The sequence below is a fragment of the Vulpes lagopus genome, chromosome X (genome assembly GCF_018345385.1).
Source record: "Vulpes lagopus strain Blue_001 chromosome X, ASM1834538v1, whole genome shotgun sequence".
In the NCBI taxonomy this organism is placed as follows: domain Eukaryota; kingdom Metazoa; phylum Chordata; class Mammalia; order Carnivora; family Canidae; genus Vulpes; species Vulpes lagopus.
In genome coordinates this window covers 106,633,619-106,651,066 of record NC_054848.1, presented here as the reverse complement: position 1 = coordinate 106,651,066, position 17,448 = coordinate 106,633,619, and the positions used below count along the sequence as shown (strand labels likewise).

Genomic DNA, 17,448 nt, shown 5'->3' with positions numbered 1-17,448 from the left:
CTCTCTCTCTCTCTCTCTGCCTATCATAAATTAAAAAAAAAAAAAGAAGAGTCCTATTGATCTCCACTGCAAGACCTATATTAGACACCCATTTCCAATGGTTTCTTTTTTTTTTCTTTTTAAAATATTTTATTTATTCATGAGAGACACTCAGAGAGAGAGAGAGGCAGAGACATAGGCAGAGGGAGAAGCAGGCTCCCTACAAGGACTCGTAGGACTCAATTCCAGGACCCCGGGATCAGGCCCTGTGCCAAAGGCAGATGCTCAACCGCTGGGCAATGCAGGTGTCCCTCCAATGATTTCTTATTTAAGAGTCTGAGTAAAAAAAATTTTTTTAAATATTTTATTTATTTATTCATGAGAGACACAGAGAGAGAGAGATAGAGGCAGAGACACAGGCAGAGGGAGAAGCAGGCTTCGTGCAGGGAGCCTGACATGGGACTTGATCCTGGGTCTCCAGGATCACACCCTGGGCTGAAGGCGGCCCTAAACCGTTGAGCCACCAGTGCTGCCCTGAGTCAAAATTTTTTAACAATTTATTTATTTTAGAGAGAAAGCACGTGTCAGGGAGGGGCAGAGGGAGAGAGAGAGAGAAACTTAAGCAGGCTCTGTGCTAGAGCCCAATAGCCGACACAGGTGGGGCTTGATCTCATAACCCAGAGATCACAACCTGGGCTGAAACCAAGAGTCAGCCATTTAAGTGACTGTGTCACCCAGGTGCCCTGGGAAAATTCTATTAAAGGCTTATGACAGCTACAGACACCTGGGTTGGGATATGTAGTTGTAGGAAGACTGCCAACTATAGAAAGTGCAACTTTGAAAAGGCTCAGTAGCCTGAGTATGAGGACTGGATCAATGAAAAACTGGAAGACAGACTAGGAATTAAGAGTGAACTAGAGATCATCATCTTCTAAACTGTGAGACACAGAGGAAGGATTACTAGATGTACATGGACTTGAGTGCTGGCTCCACCACATGCTAATTGTGCTAACCATGGGCAGATTAGTGAACCCCTCACTCTTCTTCATCTTATTTTTTTAAGACCTTCTCATTCATTCATGAGAGACACAGAGAGAGAGAGAGGCAGAGACATAGGCAGAGGGAAAAGCAGGTTCCACACAGGGAGCCCGACGCGGGACTCGATCCTGGGTCTCTAGGATCACGCCCTGGGCTGAAGGTGGTGCCAAACCGCTGAGCCACCCAGGCTGCCCTCTTCTTCATCTTAAAATGAGGATGAGAATAGAGGCTATCTCATAAAATTATGGTGAGAATTATGTGAAGTGATCCATGCAAAGCATTTAGCACAGTACCTGCCATTGAGTAGACACTGGACAAATGACAGCTCTCACTATCCACCCTAAGTATCCAAGACTCACCTACTATTCTGAGTAGAGGGCCACCACTGCCACCACAGCTTTCCCCTCTGAGGTTTGTCTGAATTTCCAGTTTGGAGGGGAAGTACCCTCCAAACCAGAGTGGTGGCCTCTTCTTCCTTTCCTCAGAAGCTCACTGCCCCCACCCTGGTGAAATCAGGCCATGACAATCAGCCCCCCAGACCACCCCAGGAAGGGCCAGGGACTCCCTCAAAAGGAGAAGGTACAAAGAGCAAGGTCATCCTGGTTCTCTAGGCAAAGAGAAAGGGGGAAGAGGGGTGGGGGGGGGTCTGTGAAGGGTCAGAGCACAGGTGGGGGAGGGTGCTGCTGGGGTGGGAATTCTAGAGCTTGGAAAGCTTTGAGAAATGACCACTCTGAGGTAAGCCTGTTACTAAGGAGGGGGTGGGGAAAGTGAAGATTTGGGAAAAGAAAGGAAAATGCGAGTAGATTTGGCAAGAGAGGAGTCCAGAATGAAACCTCACTACCCCCCACCCCCAACTGCATCACAGCCAAGCTGCAACAACAGATGGGGAGGTAAGAGTCAGAAATGAGAGGTGGAGGAACTAGATCCCTGTCTCCTCTGTGTGCCTGATAGGTCAATCTGACAGGTAATTCATGGATGGAGAGGAAGAGCCATCTCATGGCTGTGAAGCTTAAAATGCACAGTTCAGTGCTGTGATGGTGACAGTTTCAAGGCAAATTTGTTAGACTTGGTAAGTCCACCGAGTGTTTATTACATGTGAATTCAACTTTTAAAAGCTTCATCATTTTGTAGGAAAAAATAGGACAGATCCTACACCTATTGTGACTGTGGTTTCTGAATGTTCTTCCTGCTTGTGTCAGGTTTAAGGGGGGAAAATAACCAAGTGAGGAAAAAAGTGAGCAGCATTGCAGTTCTTTTTTTCCTCACTGGGGAACATAGACTTTCCAAACACAGGAGGAGAGGAGCCGCCTGCCTTCTTTCCCAGCTGAGTCTGGGTTGGCTCCAGAAGAATAGACTATCTAGTTCCAATATTTTTCTGAGAAATATACAGTTTTGTGGGGCTCCTTAGAGAGCTGCTCTAGCCCCAAGGAAACCCCTAAAGGAGGCCCTGACCTCTAATAGTCACCAAGGAATCAATGGAGGCGGGGCTCCTTCCCTGTCTCTCTCCATCCTGCCAGACACAGAGTGGGTGGTCTGGAAGTTACAGTGACTCCACCTATGGAATGAATGAGAAAGAAGGGTTATCTGAAGATTAAAAGAGACTTATGCCATGTGTGGACCTTGCCTGGATTTTTATTCAAACATAGAAAAGGAGACAATTGGGAAAGTTGACCACTGATGAGATAGCTGATCATTTTATTTGCCTTGCACTGTGTTTTCCAAAGTTTTTAATGTTGCCATCATTTTTACAATAAGAAATTTTACATTAAAATCGAGATTTTCAGGGGCACCTGGGTGGCTCAGTCAGTTATGCACTCTCTCACTCAAATAATAAATGAATCTAAAAAAATTAAAATAATTTAAAATCCAGATTTCCAGCTTATTTTGAAAAATGGGAAGATGTGGCCCCCCACAGGCTGGGATGAAGGTGTGATTGCTCTCTTTTGGTCCTCAAGTTCAGAAATAAGTGCCAATTCTTCATGAAGGCTTCTTTGAACACCCTAACCAGAAGTGATTTTTCATCCCTCTGAGCTCTTGGAACACATTTGATTACTCACCCAGCTCCCAGAAAACACTGCCTATTAGTTTTTTTTCTGTAGACCTCTTACTTCCCCTCCTCCCTGCTCCTCCCCACCACACCTGGGTGGGATTGAGGCATTTAAAGGCTCTAAATGCTGAAAAGATCAAGGAGGGTGCTTCCCCATATGTATTTTCAAATCAAATTTTATTTTATTCAAAGTGATGGTATTTACAAGTCAGCTGAGACCATACTTTCTAAATTGAAAAAAATAATTCTCCAACTTCTTATTGTGAAAAATTTCAAACCCACAGAAGAGCTGAAAGAATGGTAAAACAAACATCTATATAACCATCTAGAGCCATGATTTTTAACATTTTGTGATATTTGCTCTGGTTTTTCCTCTGAACTGCTTGATAGTAAATTTCAGACACTAAAATGCTTTGCCCCTAAACTTTTCAGCATTTATTTCTTTAAGACAAAGGACATTTTCCACAGTATCATTCTCACGCCCAAGAAGTTTGACCTTGATACAGTATTATCTAATACATGGTTCATATTCTAATTTTCCCAGTTGCTCCAACAATGAATGCTATTTTTAAAGATCTAAAAAAAAAACAAAAAAAAAAACAAAAAAAATAAAGATCTAGTATCTTTTTTAAATATATTTTTAAAAGATTTTATTTATTCACGAGAGATGCACAGAGAGAGAGGCAGAGAGACACAGGCAGAGGGAGAAGCAGGGTCCCTGCAGGGAGACCGATGTAGGACTTGATCCCCAGGTCTCCAGGATCACCACCTGAGCAGAAGGCAGATGCTCAACCACTGAGCCACTCAGGTACCCTAAAGATCTAGTTTCTAATCAAGGACTGTGCTTCACATTAGTCTCTTTAGCCTCCTCTGATCCAGAACACTTCTCTGATGTTTATTTTTATTTTTTTTAATTTTTAAAAAAGATTTTATTTATTTATTCATGAAAGACACACAGAGAGAAAGGCAGAGATGTAGGCAGAGGGAGAAGCAGGCTCCAGGGAGGGAGCCTGATGTGGGACTCGATCCTGAGACCACGGATCACACCCTGAGCCAGGGGCAGGTTCTCAACCGCTGAGCCACCCAGGTGTCCCTATTTTTTTATTTTTAGGATATTTATTATTTATTTATTCATTAGAGACAGAGAGAGAGAGAGAGAGAGAGAGAGAGAGGTAGAGACACAGGCAGAGGGAGAATCAGGCTCCATGCAGGGAGCCCGAGGTGGGACTCAATCCTGAGATCCTGAAATCCTGATCCCGGGTCTCCAGGACCACGCCCTGGGCTGAAGGCGGCGCTAAACCGCTGAGCCACCCGGACTGCCCTGATGTTTACTTTTAATCTTTCATGATGTTAACATTTTGAAACATCTAGGCCAATTGTTGCATAGAGTGTGCCACAATCTGGATTTGTCTGAATTTTCCACGTTAGTAGATGGGTTCAACATCTCACAGTGGATTCAATATTTTGAACATTTTTGCAGGAGATATAAAAGTGATATTGCATTTTCCTACATTGTCCGTTTGTGACGTTCCAGGTAAATTCATCAAAGCTGAATTTATGTGTATGTGCTTTGCTGGTGCCTAAATCACACACGTGTCATATTAACAATCGTGGCTACCATCTTGTGCATCATGCACAACATTGGTCTCTGTGTATATGCAGGCTTTGGGTACTTTATAATGCCGAACCTTTCCCAACCCACTCCTACCCCACCCCCACCCCCAGTATTTTTTCCCCCTCCATCCCCAGTATTAATCTATGACTTTACCAACACTTATTGTCCATTTTTAAAAATTGACTAAATCTGTATGTGTAACATGATATCTTGTGGGTTTTGTTTGCGTTTTCTTGACTGCTAAAGAGTTTGAGGATTTCTTCATATGTTTATTGATCATTTGTGATTTTTCTTCTGTGGGAGACCTGTTTATGCCTTTGGTTCATTTCTTGGAGATTGTCTTTTCCTTATGTATTTTTAGATCTTTATGCATTCTGGATGCTAATCATTTGTGAACTGTATCTACATAAATCTCCACTTTCATGAAACAATATCGCTTAAGGCTAAGCACCGGAGACTACTGGTCAGACATTTTGGGTTCAAATTCCAGTTCTGATAGTAACTATGTGACTGTGAATAATTTAACTTCTCTCTGCTTTAGTTTCCTTATCTGTGAGATGGGAGTGATAACGGTACCTACTTTGTCGGGTAGCAGGGGAATTAAATGAATGAATATAGATAGGTAATGCGAACAGTGCCTGGCACATAGTAAGAGTCAATAAATGTTTGCTCTTACTAGCTTCTTCCATTTTACAGCTCCCATGTAATTTTGAAATGCGGTGGGTTCATCAAAGTACACGTCCCACAAGTGGCCTCCTGTCCCATACCTATGGCCTCATCATAAACTGCTTTGCTACAACCATGTGCTACACCACACTAATAACAGGGGTGCCTCGAGCTTGTATAGGCAAGCACCCAGGAAGTGATTTCTGCCCCTCAAAGACGCATCAGGTGAATTGTTTTCCCTCGTGAATGGGAAAAAAACATTTTGCAATCTTGAAGGACCTCTCCTCCAAAACCTAAGAGATTAATGCCAGCAAGCCCTCCTTCGTTGTAAAGACCCACAAACACCCTAGAGATAATTCATGCAATTTTGAGACCTAAGAGTGTCATGATTTATTTTGCAGCAATTTTTAAAGAAAGGGTGTACTCTTAGATTGGGCCCCTAGCATGTCACAAGAGCCTCTCACCCCCTCAACCTGTCTCTGGGCCTCTTCCCTGTAACTTGGACCTGTCTGTAGTGTTTGAAAGAGTAGTAAACTCCTGATACAAGCGCACCCAGGAGGCGCTCAGTATAATGCTTGGTAAAGCAAGCAAGGAAGGAATCTTAACTGCATTGCTAGGTAGATTGGGATGAAAGGAAAAAAGGAGTGTTGGATGGCTCCCCGCACGGGATGCGGGAAAGCACGGAATGCGGGGGAGGGTTTCTTTAGCCCCAGGAGGTCCCTGCCCTGCAGGTCCCGACGTGGTGCCTAGGGAGCAGCGCTGCAGAGTTTGCGGGACCCGGAGGGAGCGGCTTCTCTTCGGGCCCCGCCCCCCCCCCCCCCCCCCCCCGGCGCCGCCACCAAGGCTGGCGAGACGGTCACGCCGGAGCCTGCGCACTGGGTCCCCAGCGCCTCCAGAGGTTCTCCACTCGGCGGCTCGAAGATGGCGGAGCGCGCCGGCGGCAGCACATCCCTCAGGGGGCTGCGCGAACGGATGGGTGAGCGGCCCGGAGGCTCCCGGGGGAGCCCGGGCCCGTGCGGGAGGCGGGCTTCTCGCGGCCCCGGGGACTGTTGGGGCGGTGCAGAGGGTGCCAGAAAACTTTACTCCGGGGTGGCCTCGCGCCGTCCGGTCCACCCCTCACGCGACACGGAGTTCCCCTAAACGGGACAGGGAACCGTTGTGGGACAGGCGGGGGGGGCGGCCGGCCAGCATCACCGACGGCAGAAGTCCCGCGGCCAACGGCCCAACGGCCCAACGGTCGCCGCTAGCGGCTGGACCTCGGGGGCGGGGCGCGAGGGAACTAACGGGCGCGGGGGGTGGAGGGGCCTGGGACCCGGGACCCCGCAGACGGTCCTGAGCTCCGCCGGCGGTTAGGGGGCCGGTGGACGCCCGCGCGGCCACCGAAAGGACGCGCCCCGGTCCGGGATGTGCGGGCGCCCGCCCAGACCCCGCGCGCTGGGGCAGCCCTTCCAGGCGCAGAGCCGGGAGTTTTCCCTGTGCGCGCGGCGCTAGCGGTCACACCCTCTCCCACAGTCGCACTCGTTCCCTCTCCCAAGGACTTAATATCCCGCACCTTCCCAGTCGAGGTCCGGTGAGGACGGAGCCTTGGGGGCATGTTGCTTTGAAAGTTGGGAAGAAACTTGCTTCTCAGCTCCTCCTGATTTGCCTGCTGTGGCACATGACTTCGCCAAGATGTCACCTTCCGTGGGACAACTTGCAGACCCTAGGCTGCAATGAACGGAAAGCAGCACTTCAAAGTGCTTTTTTCCTAAACTGGCCCCACCGCCAAAATGCCCCCCCCCCCATCGTTAATTTTATAGAATTTGGCAGCGCATTGCTTGGCCCAGGAAACTGCTCCGCTAGCTTAGTGAAAAGGTATTTCTCGCTTGGTGTGAGGTTACGTGCTGTTCTCAAACTAGCTCCCTGTTAAGAACTTGAATAAAACGATTTTAATTGATTATATTGAAATCCTTAGAAATTTGCAGTTGAAGTTGACTGCGTTTGGGAGGCTTTCTGTTACTTCAGAATACTGCAACTCCCCAGTGTATCAGAAGCAAGTACACCTTGATCTTTACTTGGGAAGAGAACCCCTTCTGTTTCTAGCTTATTTTCCTTCACCTAGAAAGAATTTACAGTAAATTCGGATTGTTTTACTGCTTGTTGACACCTAAGGCTCCCTGCCACTGGTTTATTTCAGTCATTTAAATTAACCAGCATTCTGGACAATACCCCCCCCCCAAAAAAAAAGCATTTTTGGGTATTGAATGTTGTGAAGTGTTTTATAATCTTGTATGAGACAGTTGCTTGAATTCACAATATTTCAAGCCAAAACCTTAGTCATGCAAAAAGGGCTTAACCTAGAACCCTGACTTCCTTGCTGCCCATTTCATATTAGGAATTGAAAACATCACATGTTATATGTTAGACTTTTCACACAGTACCAGCTTAACTAGATTTGCCCTCATGGTCCCAGCGTTTTCCGAAGTGGGACAAGGAGTCATTGAAATGTTTTGCCAATTTGTGGCAAATTAAATGCCACTGTGACAGTTGCTTCTTTTTATTCTATTAATCTGGTCCATTTCATTTCCTGCTGGGAGCCTGGCTCCAAGAGTTAAAACATTGTCCTGAATAAATAACTTCTTTGGGTACATGAATTATGTGCATTCATTGAATTGTTTTCTGTGCCTAGGACTGTGCTAAGGTTGTAGCACACTGAAGAAATACACTTCTTTTAACAAAACATGTGTTTTATATTTTAATTGTTTTAAAATAATATGCAAATATTTCAACCAGATGAGCATAAGAAACTTTGCCACTGGCTTATCACCTTTCTTGTTTTCCAAATTCACAAGTGATTTCTAAGTTTACGATAAATTACTTAGAATCCTTTCAACAAACACAGAAAAAGCTACTAAGATTGAGTCAGATCATGGAATTTTAGAGCTGGAGAAACCTTAAGTTTCTCAAGCCTGGCACCCAGAGTCCCAGGTATAAAATCCTGGGCAGCTTCTACAACTTGAATGTGTATTCCAATAGCTTAATATTTTTCCAAGTAGACATCTCTGAATGATAGGAAACTGTAATTTAAGACATGCTATCTTTGAGGAGTTTTTTTGTTTTAAGTTTATTTTTTGATGATCTCTGTATACACGGTGGGGCTCAAACACACCACCTGGACATTAAGAGTCCTGTGACTCTTTCCTTTTTTGAGATGGTGGTCCCTATGGAAGCAATTATGATGTCACTTTCAAGGTTACTCTGTTAAATGACTCCCAGATATCTTTCCTCAGTAGCAAGGAACATCTCAAAGTCAATGGATGACAAGGACAATGACAGTCACTCTGTTCCTTTGATTATTTTAATTGCCCATCTTCAGCTGTTATATTATTTCCTGATATATAGAAAACAATTGTATGTGGTATCCCAGGGGCATATTTCCTGTGCTTTCACAAGGGTAGAGAATTTTCACTGTTAATCTCCAGATCCTTCCTGAAGATGCCCAGCATTGTGGGGCATTTTAGATACAACCATACATGGAATTCAAGGGCTCAGGAATATATGGTAATTGGTGTATGTATCATCCTGGCATTTGTTTTTCTTACTCTCCCTCTAATTGTGCTCCCCTAATCTTATATTTTATTTTACCCTTATTGAAGTTTATTTACCACTTTTGGACCTGTTTTACAAGGCATGTGTAAATTTATCTTTGTTTGCCTGATATTTTTCTACCTGGAATAATACTATGTCAATGGAAATTCCTTGGGTGCTTCTCCACCTTCACTGCATTAGAATAGAGCTTTTAGCAACTGGAAATGCCTGGGCCTCCACCCCAGAGACTGGGGGCGGGGAAAGGCAGGCAACTTAGGGTAACCCTAGTGTGCAGCCAGGATAGAAAAGCCCACGTCTACGTGATTTATAAATGTACTTAAAATTTTTTTAAAGACTTTATTTATTGAGAGAGAGTGTGAGCAGGAGAGAGCATGAGTGGGGGTGGGGGGAAGGGAGAGGGAGAAGCAGACTCCTTGCTGAGCAGGGAGCCCACCATGGCACTGGATCCCAGGCCCCTGAGATCATGACCTGATCTGAAGGCAGACGCTTAGCCAACTGAGCCACTCAGGCGTCCCATAAATGTACTTTTTTTAAAAAAAGATTTTATTTATTTATACATGAGAGACACAGAGAGAGGGGCAGAGACCTAGGTAGAGGGAGAAGCAGGCTCCCTGTGGGAAGCCTGATACAGGACTTGATCCAAGGACCCCAGGATCACGCCCTGGGCTGAAGGCAGATGCTTAACTGCTGAGCCATCCAGGCATCCCTAAATGTACTTTTTAATATCGGGGCTAATCTCTGAGGATCTCACTGTTGACCTGTCAATACTTCTGCTTCCAAATTCAGATCCATAAACACCAAGTCTTTTCTAAATTCTCAGTTTATGGCGAAACAGTTTTTCCAGTTCTATGCCAGCTCAGTTTTTCTAGTACTTGGTGTAATGTCTTGTCCGAGGCATTTTTTAAAAGGATTTTATGTATTCATGAGAGACATAGGGAGAGAGGCAGAGACATAGGCAGAGGAAGAGGCAGGCTCCTCGAGTGCAGTGCCATGTGGGACTCGATCCTGGGACCCCAGGATCATACCCCAAGCCAAAGGCAGAAGCTCAACCACTGAGCCACCCAGGCGTCCCTGTCCGAGGCATTTTTGAAAGCTATTAATCATTAGGTCCTACTCATCCACAAGCTCGTGCTATCGCTCCCACTAACAACTCTGTCCACAGATAGGTTGGCACATCCACAGTAAACAGCTTTAATTCCTTCTTAAAGTGTTGAACATCATAAGTACTCAGTATGTCTTTTTATTGTTGACCCGGATTATGTCATGATTTTTGCCTTACAGATGCAAGATACTATCCTTTATCTTCAAGGAAAATTGCTTGTGCTTTACTTCCTCTGTGTTACCTGTTTGTAGTATCTGATCCCTTCCCTTTACTTCCTTGTATTCTAGTTGCTGCAGCTCATGCCCTTGCTGAAGAAAGACGGAATCAGAGTGGTCTCTGCTCTCTTCCATCACAGTCCTCAAATATAAGATCAACATTTAGACCAGGTGTAATTTCTAGAACACTTTTTGACTGATGTCAAAGTGCCACATCATGAAAATCTGATCTATTAATGTCTTATTATATTCTTTTTTGTTTTTAGTCATCGATGGATCCGTACTTAAAAATGATGTGAAGCAGAGATTGGCGAAGGAGCGCAGAGAAGAAAAGAAGAGACAACAAGAAGGTATATTTTAGACTTTAAATAAATCAGGATGAATGAATTTTCTGTCAAGGTTATGTATTTCCAAAGTGGTTTTACTTACTTTTCCTGATCTGTTTATATCATAGATTACATTTTTTTCTAGGAAGCATTATATTGGATTCATTAACTTTTAAAAAAGATTTTATTTATTTATTTATTTATTCATTCATGAGAGAGAGAGAGAGAGTGAGAGAGGCAGAGGCACAGGCAGAGGGAGAAGAAGGCTCCAGGCAGGGAGCCTGACATGGAACTGGATCCCCGGTCCCCAGGATCACATCCTGAGCCCTGGCGCTAAACCTCTGAGCCACCGGGGCTGCCCCTGGATTCAGTAATTATACTAAGGCAGATAAAGAAGGCTTGTGAAAAATATTTGATTAAAATGTTTAATTTTTGAAGTAGTAGTTTCTGTTAGTTCTAATTTTCTGAAAACTGAGGTATGAAAACTTCAACATTTGTAGAAACAAGCAGAATGAGGGTTTCAATAAAAATGACTCTTAAAAGGAAAATGAAGTTGCTAATAATCATAACAGGCTTCTCCAGTGTAAGTTAGGATCTAAAAGAATAATCTTTTTACACCTAAAGAGAAGGATTTTTTCAACTACTGCATTTTTCTTTGGTCTTTGAAATTCCCTGACAAAACTTGTGCTCAGCCTTATTCAAATGGAGATCATTTGTCTTTGTTTCAGTGAGGAGCTGTTTCTTCTTGGAACTCTTCAGGAGAGTATTTTAGAACTGCATAGATGTTCTCCAGGCTTTAGTGAGGGGAAATTTGAAATAGGAAAACATCATGTTGTACTATAATGTGGTGTAAAACTGGCATGTTTAATGTGGTCTGTATAGATGAGACCTTAGAAAGAAGAAGGAAGAAAAGCATTCTGGCCATGTGTTTTCTATTTTTTTTTAAGATTTTATTTATTAGTTCATGAGAGAGAGACAGAGAGAGAGAGAGAGACAGAGAGAGAGACAGAGAGAGAGAGACACATAGGCAGAGGGAGAAGCAGGCTCCATGCAGGGAGCCCGATGTGGGACTTGATACTGGGACTCCAGGATCAAGCCCTGAGCCAAAGGCAGACACTCAACCACTGAGCCACTCAGGCATCCCTGGGCATGTGTTTTCTTTTACATTTTTATTTTAATGTATGTAGTGTGTTAATCTGATGGGGTTTAACTTCAGCTCAAATCAGTGGAAATAGCACATGAAAGAAAATATTTTATTTATTTATTTATTTGACACAGAGAGAAAGCCCAAGCAGGGGGAGTGACAAGCAGAGCTGAGGGTGAAGCAGGCTCCCCATTGAGCAGAGAGCCCAACTCTGGGCTCTATCTCAGGACCCTGGGATCATGACCAGAGCCAAAGGCAGATGCTTAACCTACTGAGCCACCCAGGCACCCTGAAAATATTTTTTTTTTTTAATGATAGTAAAGGTTTTCTTTCTTTCTTTATTTATTCATGATAGACACACACACACACAATCAGAGAGAGAGGCAGAGACACAGGCAGAGGGAGAAGCAGGCTCCATGCCGGAAGCCTGATGCGGGACTCGATCCCAGGACTCCAGGATCGTGCCCTGGACCAAAGGCAGGCGCCAAACCGCTGAGCCACCCAGGGATCCCCAAAATATTTGTTTTTAATATGTAATTTTAGTTTGGACAGGATTATGAGGGTCATCTAGGCCATCTCCATTATCTGGGGTTAAATGAACACCCAGTGCAAATGATTCTTTAGTGACTTAGTGGCCATTCTCGTTCACTTATATAATTTTTTATCGGTTGGGACGCCTGGGTGGCTCAGCGGTTGAGCATCAGCCTTTTCAGCTCAGGGCATGATCCCGGGGTCCTGGAATCGAGTCTCATATCGGGCTCCTTGCATGGAGCCTGCTTCTCCCTCTGCCTATGTGTCTCTTTCTCTCTGTCTCTCTCTCTCTCTTTCTCTGTCTCTGTCTCATGAACTAATAAATAAAATCTTAAAAAAATACTTTTTTATAGGTTGTGTTATTTTTAAGAAAGAGGAGATATATTAACTTTCTCCTTTGTGAGTACTGTGGAAAACTTAAATATTTTCTTGGCTCTTATACCTTGAAAATGTATTTGAAATATTTCAGCCAACAAAGAAACCCAGATCCTTGAAAAGGAAAGAAAGTCCAGGATCCAATATGAGAGGCAAATGGAGGAGAAACAACGAAAGCTGAAAGAACAAAAAGAAAAGGATGAGCAACGGAGAATATCAGCTGAAGAAAAAAGGAAGCAAAAACTACAGGAGGAAAGGGTACGGTACATGTTTCATAGCCTGTTAATCAGATGCCACGCTGTGTTGGAATACTTCTTAGTCCTTCACCACCTTTCCTGCCCACCCCCCCGCCCCCGCTGCCGCCACCACCAAAGGACCCAGTCCCAGTTCTCTCTCCTTCCCTTCAGTGGTAGAGCCTCTTTGGCCCTGTCCTCTCGGATCTCTGAGTTTTGAACTGCTAGCTGAGATAAAAAGGAGCCTTGCAGGCCCAGGAAGAGAGCCCTTCCGCCGTCTGGGATGTGGCCCACAGGTGCCTGCAGCCCAGGGTTTGCTCTGAGCTCTATCCCAGCGGCCTTAGTGTTCACAAAGCCACCAATAGGCCCCCATCTTACTTCTCACGGCAGCTCCTCTGACTGCTTGAGTGCATGCTGGTCAGATGACAGCACTTGCTCTCCCTTCTGGCTTCCTCTGCCTTTCTCCTGTGTGTGCTCTTCCTCCCTGCTGTGCTGTGGCCCTGTCTCTCTCTTTACCTTCCTGGACTCTTTTGCTGTCTGATGCTGTCGGTATGAGTCACTGCCTTCTGTCCTCCTTCAATCAATTAATTGGTCTTTCGAGTGTCCATACTTGGGCATTTGGCTACCTGTCCTGTTCTGTCTGACTCCAACACCAGATTTTACTCCTGTAGGTCATTCTACTACTTCACATTGAGGATCCTTGACTCCTTGTGAATCTGCCATGCTCTCTGGGACACCATCCTCTTTCTTTTTTTTTTTTTAAGATTTTATCCATCTATTCATGAGAGAGAGAGAGAGAGAGAGAGAGGCAGAGACATAGGCAGAGGGAGAAGCAGGCATCATACAGAGAGCCTGACGTGGGACTCCATCTAGGGTCTCCAGGATCACTCCCTGGGCTGCAGGCGCCACTGGGGCTGCCCCACCATCCTCTTTCTTGCTGACATTTTTTTCTTTTTCTTTATTTCACTGATTCTCAAGTGTCCCTAACTCAGTCTTTGTCTCAGGTTCTCCATCTGACTGTGACCTTTTTCTGCCAGAAGTGCCTCACTTTTCATTCCTCATTGTCTTAGCTTTTCTCTCCGTCTTTGGGCTTTCTGCCTATTCTCTCCGTGTGTGTGTTTTTATCTCTCCTGCTTTTCTACTGTTGCTCTTATTTTTTTAATGTATTTTTTATTTTTAAAGATTTTATTTGACACAGAGAGAGCACAAGTAGGCAGAACAGCAGGGAGAGGGAGAAGCAGACTCTTCACTGATCTGGGAGCCCAACGCAGGACTTGATCTCAAGACCCTGAGATCATAACCTGAGTTGAGGCAGACCTTTAACCAACCAAGCCACCCAGGCACCTCTATTGCTCTTATTTTTTTTTAAGATTCACTTATTATTTATTTGAGAGAGAAAGCACACGCAAGACAGTGAGTAGCACGAGTTGGGGGAAGGGCAGAGGGAGAGAATCTCCAAGCAGGCTCCCTGCCAAGTGCAGAGCCCATGACAGGGCTCAATCTCAGGATCCATGAGATTGGGACCTGAGCCAAAACCAAGAATCAGATACTTAACTTACTGAGCCACCCAGGCACCCTTAAATATTCTTATTGGTTCCATTTGTCCTCATGAGGCTTCTCTGGTGCTCTCTCTTCCTCCTTGTGCACACGATTGCTCTCACATGCCTCACCCTCAGCCCCTGCCCTGTGTGTGTATCTTCCTTATTCTAGGACTGTTTGCCTGCCATTTCTTCCCCACCCATGGTCCACTACATTTTTCCCCCTCTCTCTCTGCCTTTTTCTGTGGTTGTTTATGCTGTTTTTTTCATATTCCAGTATTTGATGAACTCCCATCCAGGATTTCTATCACCATCTTCCTTTGTGAAAGCTCCTTAATTGACTTCTGTGGTGAAGAGAATGAAGGCCAGACATAGAGTGATCTGAACTAAGAGACTGAAAGAAAGTAATGCAGAACACTGCAGAGTGGGGGAGGGTCCCTGGAGAGGAGAGACTCCCAAGGACTGAGAGAAAAAGACCATCTTAAAGAAAGGAGAACCTCAGAGAGAACCCAGAGAAAGCATAACAAAATGGCACTGCAGAGAGGCAGGGAGCCAGGGGTGCAGTGGGAGAAAAGAAGCAGGAGGACAAAGAGAAAAGGGGCAAAAGAGAACCAACCTCACAAAACTAGTGTGATGGGGTAGGGGTGAACCCTGACAGACTAGGAAGGGTCCATGGGACACTGTGAGCACCCTGCACATAGATAAACAGAATAATTCATTAGAGTAGGAGGTGGTACTGAAGAGGGCTGAGTGTAGACAGGAGACCTGTAGGAGCCACAGGTGCAAGGGGAGCCTGAGAGGACAGACGGCCAGTGCATTTGGAAGCAGGGGGATAGAATGCTTAGGAATCACAAATGTTTCAGCAACACAAGATGAATCACTGTTTTCAGTCTTGATTATACTTTCTGGGTTTTTAGTAATTTGAGCACCTTATTCAAATATTGCCATTAGATACATTTTAAGAATTGCAGTTGCTTTTCTCCTGAGAGGATATGGAGGACTCTCCATTTTCCTTGTATGTTTATCTTTTCTCTCAGAGAAATGGTGGGGGCATTGTAAGGATGATGTTGCTATGAAACGGTTGTTGTCAGGGAAGAGTAGAAAGCTTCCTGGCCCTGCAGTTGATTTGCTTACCTGAGTATAGTCCATGGTCTGTTACATCACAAGGACTTGAAATATCAGAAAGGAAAACTATGCCAGCCCCTCATTTCTGGCAGTGGGATTGTTTTGCCACAGTGTGGTATTTACAATTGAATAGCTATTATCCTGAGCCCTTGCGATTAAAGTTGAGGTCCAGGGGTGTTTGGCTGGCTCAGTCAGAAGAGCATGCACTCTTGATCTTTTGAGTTGGAACCCCACATTGGGCAGAAATGACTTAAAAAAAGAAAACTTAATGTTGAGGTCAAGACAAACACATCAATTATCTTTTTTATTTAACTTTATTACTAGAATTAAAGATGTTATAAATGAGTATTATAGATGATTCTGGCATAGATTTCACTTATATGTAAGTTGATTTTTTTTTTGCCTCATTCTACAAAGAATTTAAGGTGTATTTAATTTTATTTTTTAAAGATTTTATTTACTTATTGGGGGGGAGGGGCAGAGAGAGAGGGAAAGAGAATCCCACACAGACTCTATGTGGAGTGCAGAGACCAGTGTTGGGTTCAGTCCCATGATCCTGAGATCATGACCTGAGCCAAAATCAAGAGTTGGACGCTTAACTGGCTGCACCATCCAGGCACCACTTAAGGTGTATTAAAAAAACAAAACCAAAACAAAAAACAAAAAAAAAAAAAACCACCACGGGCAGCCTGGGTGGCTCAGCGGTTTAGCGTTGCCTTCAGCCCAGGTCGTGATCCTAGAGACCCGGGATCGAGTCCCACATCAGGCTCCCTGAATGGAGCCTGCTTCTCCCTCTGCCTGTGTCTCTGTCTCTCTCTCTCTGTCTCTCTCTCTCTCTGTCTCTCATGAATGAATAAATAAAAATTAAAAAAAATAAAAAATAAAAAACCGAACCACAGGGGCTCCTTGGTGGCTTGGTCCATTAAGCATCTGCCTTTAGGTCAGGTCATGATCTCAGGGTCCTAGGATCGAGCCCCACTTTGGGCTCACTGCTCAGTGGGGAGTCTGCTTCTCCCTCTCAAATGAATAAATAAAAAAAAAATTTAAACCCCACATATTGCATCCAGGAAATAAAATAAATGATTGAGGGGATAAATCACAGGGGAAAATTGATGACGGAAAATGCTAAAATGTAAGTATGCTTAGCATACATTTAAAAAAAAAAAAGCACTCCTTGGTTTTTGTTTAGTTGCTAGAAATGAGCAACAAATTTGGTTCTAAATTTCCTAATGATATAAGCAAAGAGGGAAGCACAGTCCATTCCTCATTTCATATTCATAAGATTAAAGCCTGTTATTGAAGAGAAGCATTGACATTGATTGATACCAGAGACATGGTCTTCAATTATTTGTTTGTTTGGTCTTCAGTTATTTTTAACTATTACCTGATGCCTCCCCAACATTTTGCATGATACAAAAATTTGATAATGGGGTGGTTTTCTAACCCACAGATTTAAATTATACTGACAAAATTAATATGTAAAAATTTGTTGGCATTTATTTTAAATAGGAGAGGTTCAAAGCTGTTCTCTATCGAACACTGGAACGGAGCAGCCGTGTCGATTGTCATCAAAAAAGATGGTCTTGGGAGGGCTCTACAGCCGTGAACCCTGAGACTAAAACTGGTAATTAATACAATTGTTAAACTTTAGGTTCATTTATGTTCATATTTTGTAATCTCTGTAAAAATGATTAATAATTAAGCTTTATACAGCTTTATCTAATGAATATTTCAAAAATAAATTAAGTCTGCCCGTTTACTGTGGAGGGTACCATAAATTTTCCTGTAGATGAATATAATTCTACCGTTTCATAAAACTTAAATTTATATAATTTGTGAGGAATGACAGGGAACATTGAGCATCTAATTAATGCGTGTACTCTGTCAAACTGCATCATGAACTCTTTATTTCAGTTAATGATGCTT

At 44.0% G+C, this 17,448-nt stretch overlaps 1 protein-coding gene across 10 annotated transcripts in view; it reads left to right on the top strand.

Annotated features, from left to right (window-relative positions):
- Window positions 1-6,226: 6,226 nt before the first annotated feature.
- Window positions 6,227-17,448, top strand: part of MAP7D3 (MAP7 domain containing 3) — a 31,549-nt gene continuing 20,327 nt past the window's right edge. For 9 of the 10 annotated variants that reach the window (XM_041741574.1, XM_041741571.1, XM_041741570.1 and 6 more), the window contains exons 1-5: window positions 6,227-6,321; window positions 10,323-10,421; window positions 10,517-10,600; window positions 12,721-12,884; window positions 17,032-17,146. In XM_041741574.1, the coding sequence (XP_041597508.1) occupies window positions 6,267-6,321; window positions 10,323-10,421; window positions 10,517-10,600; window positions 12,721-12,884; window positions 17,032-17,146 (517 nt within the window). In that variant the 5' untranslated portion in view covers window positions 6,227-6,266. The remainder of the gene's footprint in view (window positions 6,322-10,322; window positions 10,422-10,516; window positions 10,601-12,720; window positions 12,885-17,031; window positions 17,147-17,448) is intronic. The other variant, XM_041741572.1, reaches the window with a different exon arrangement.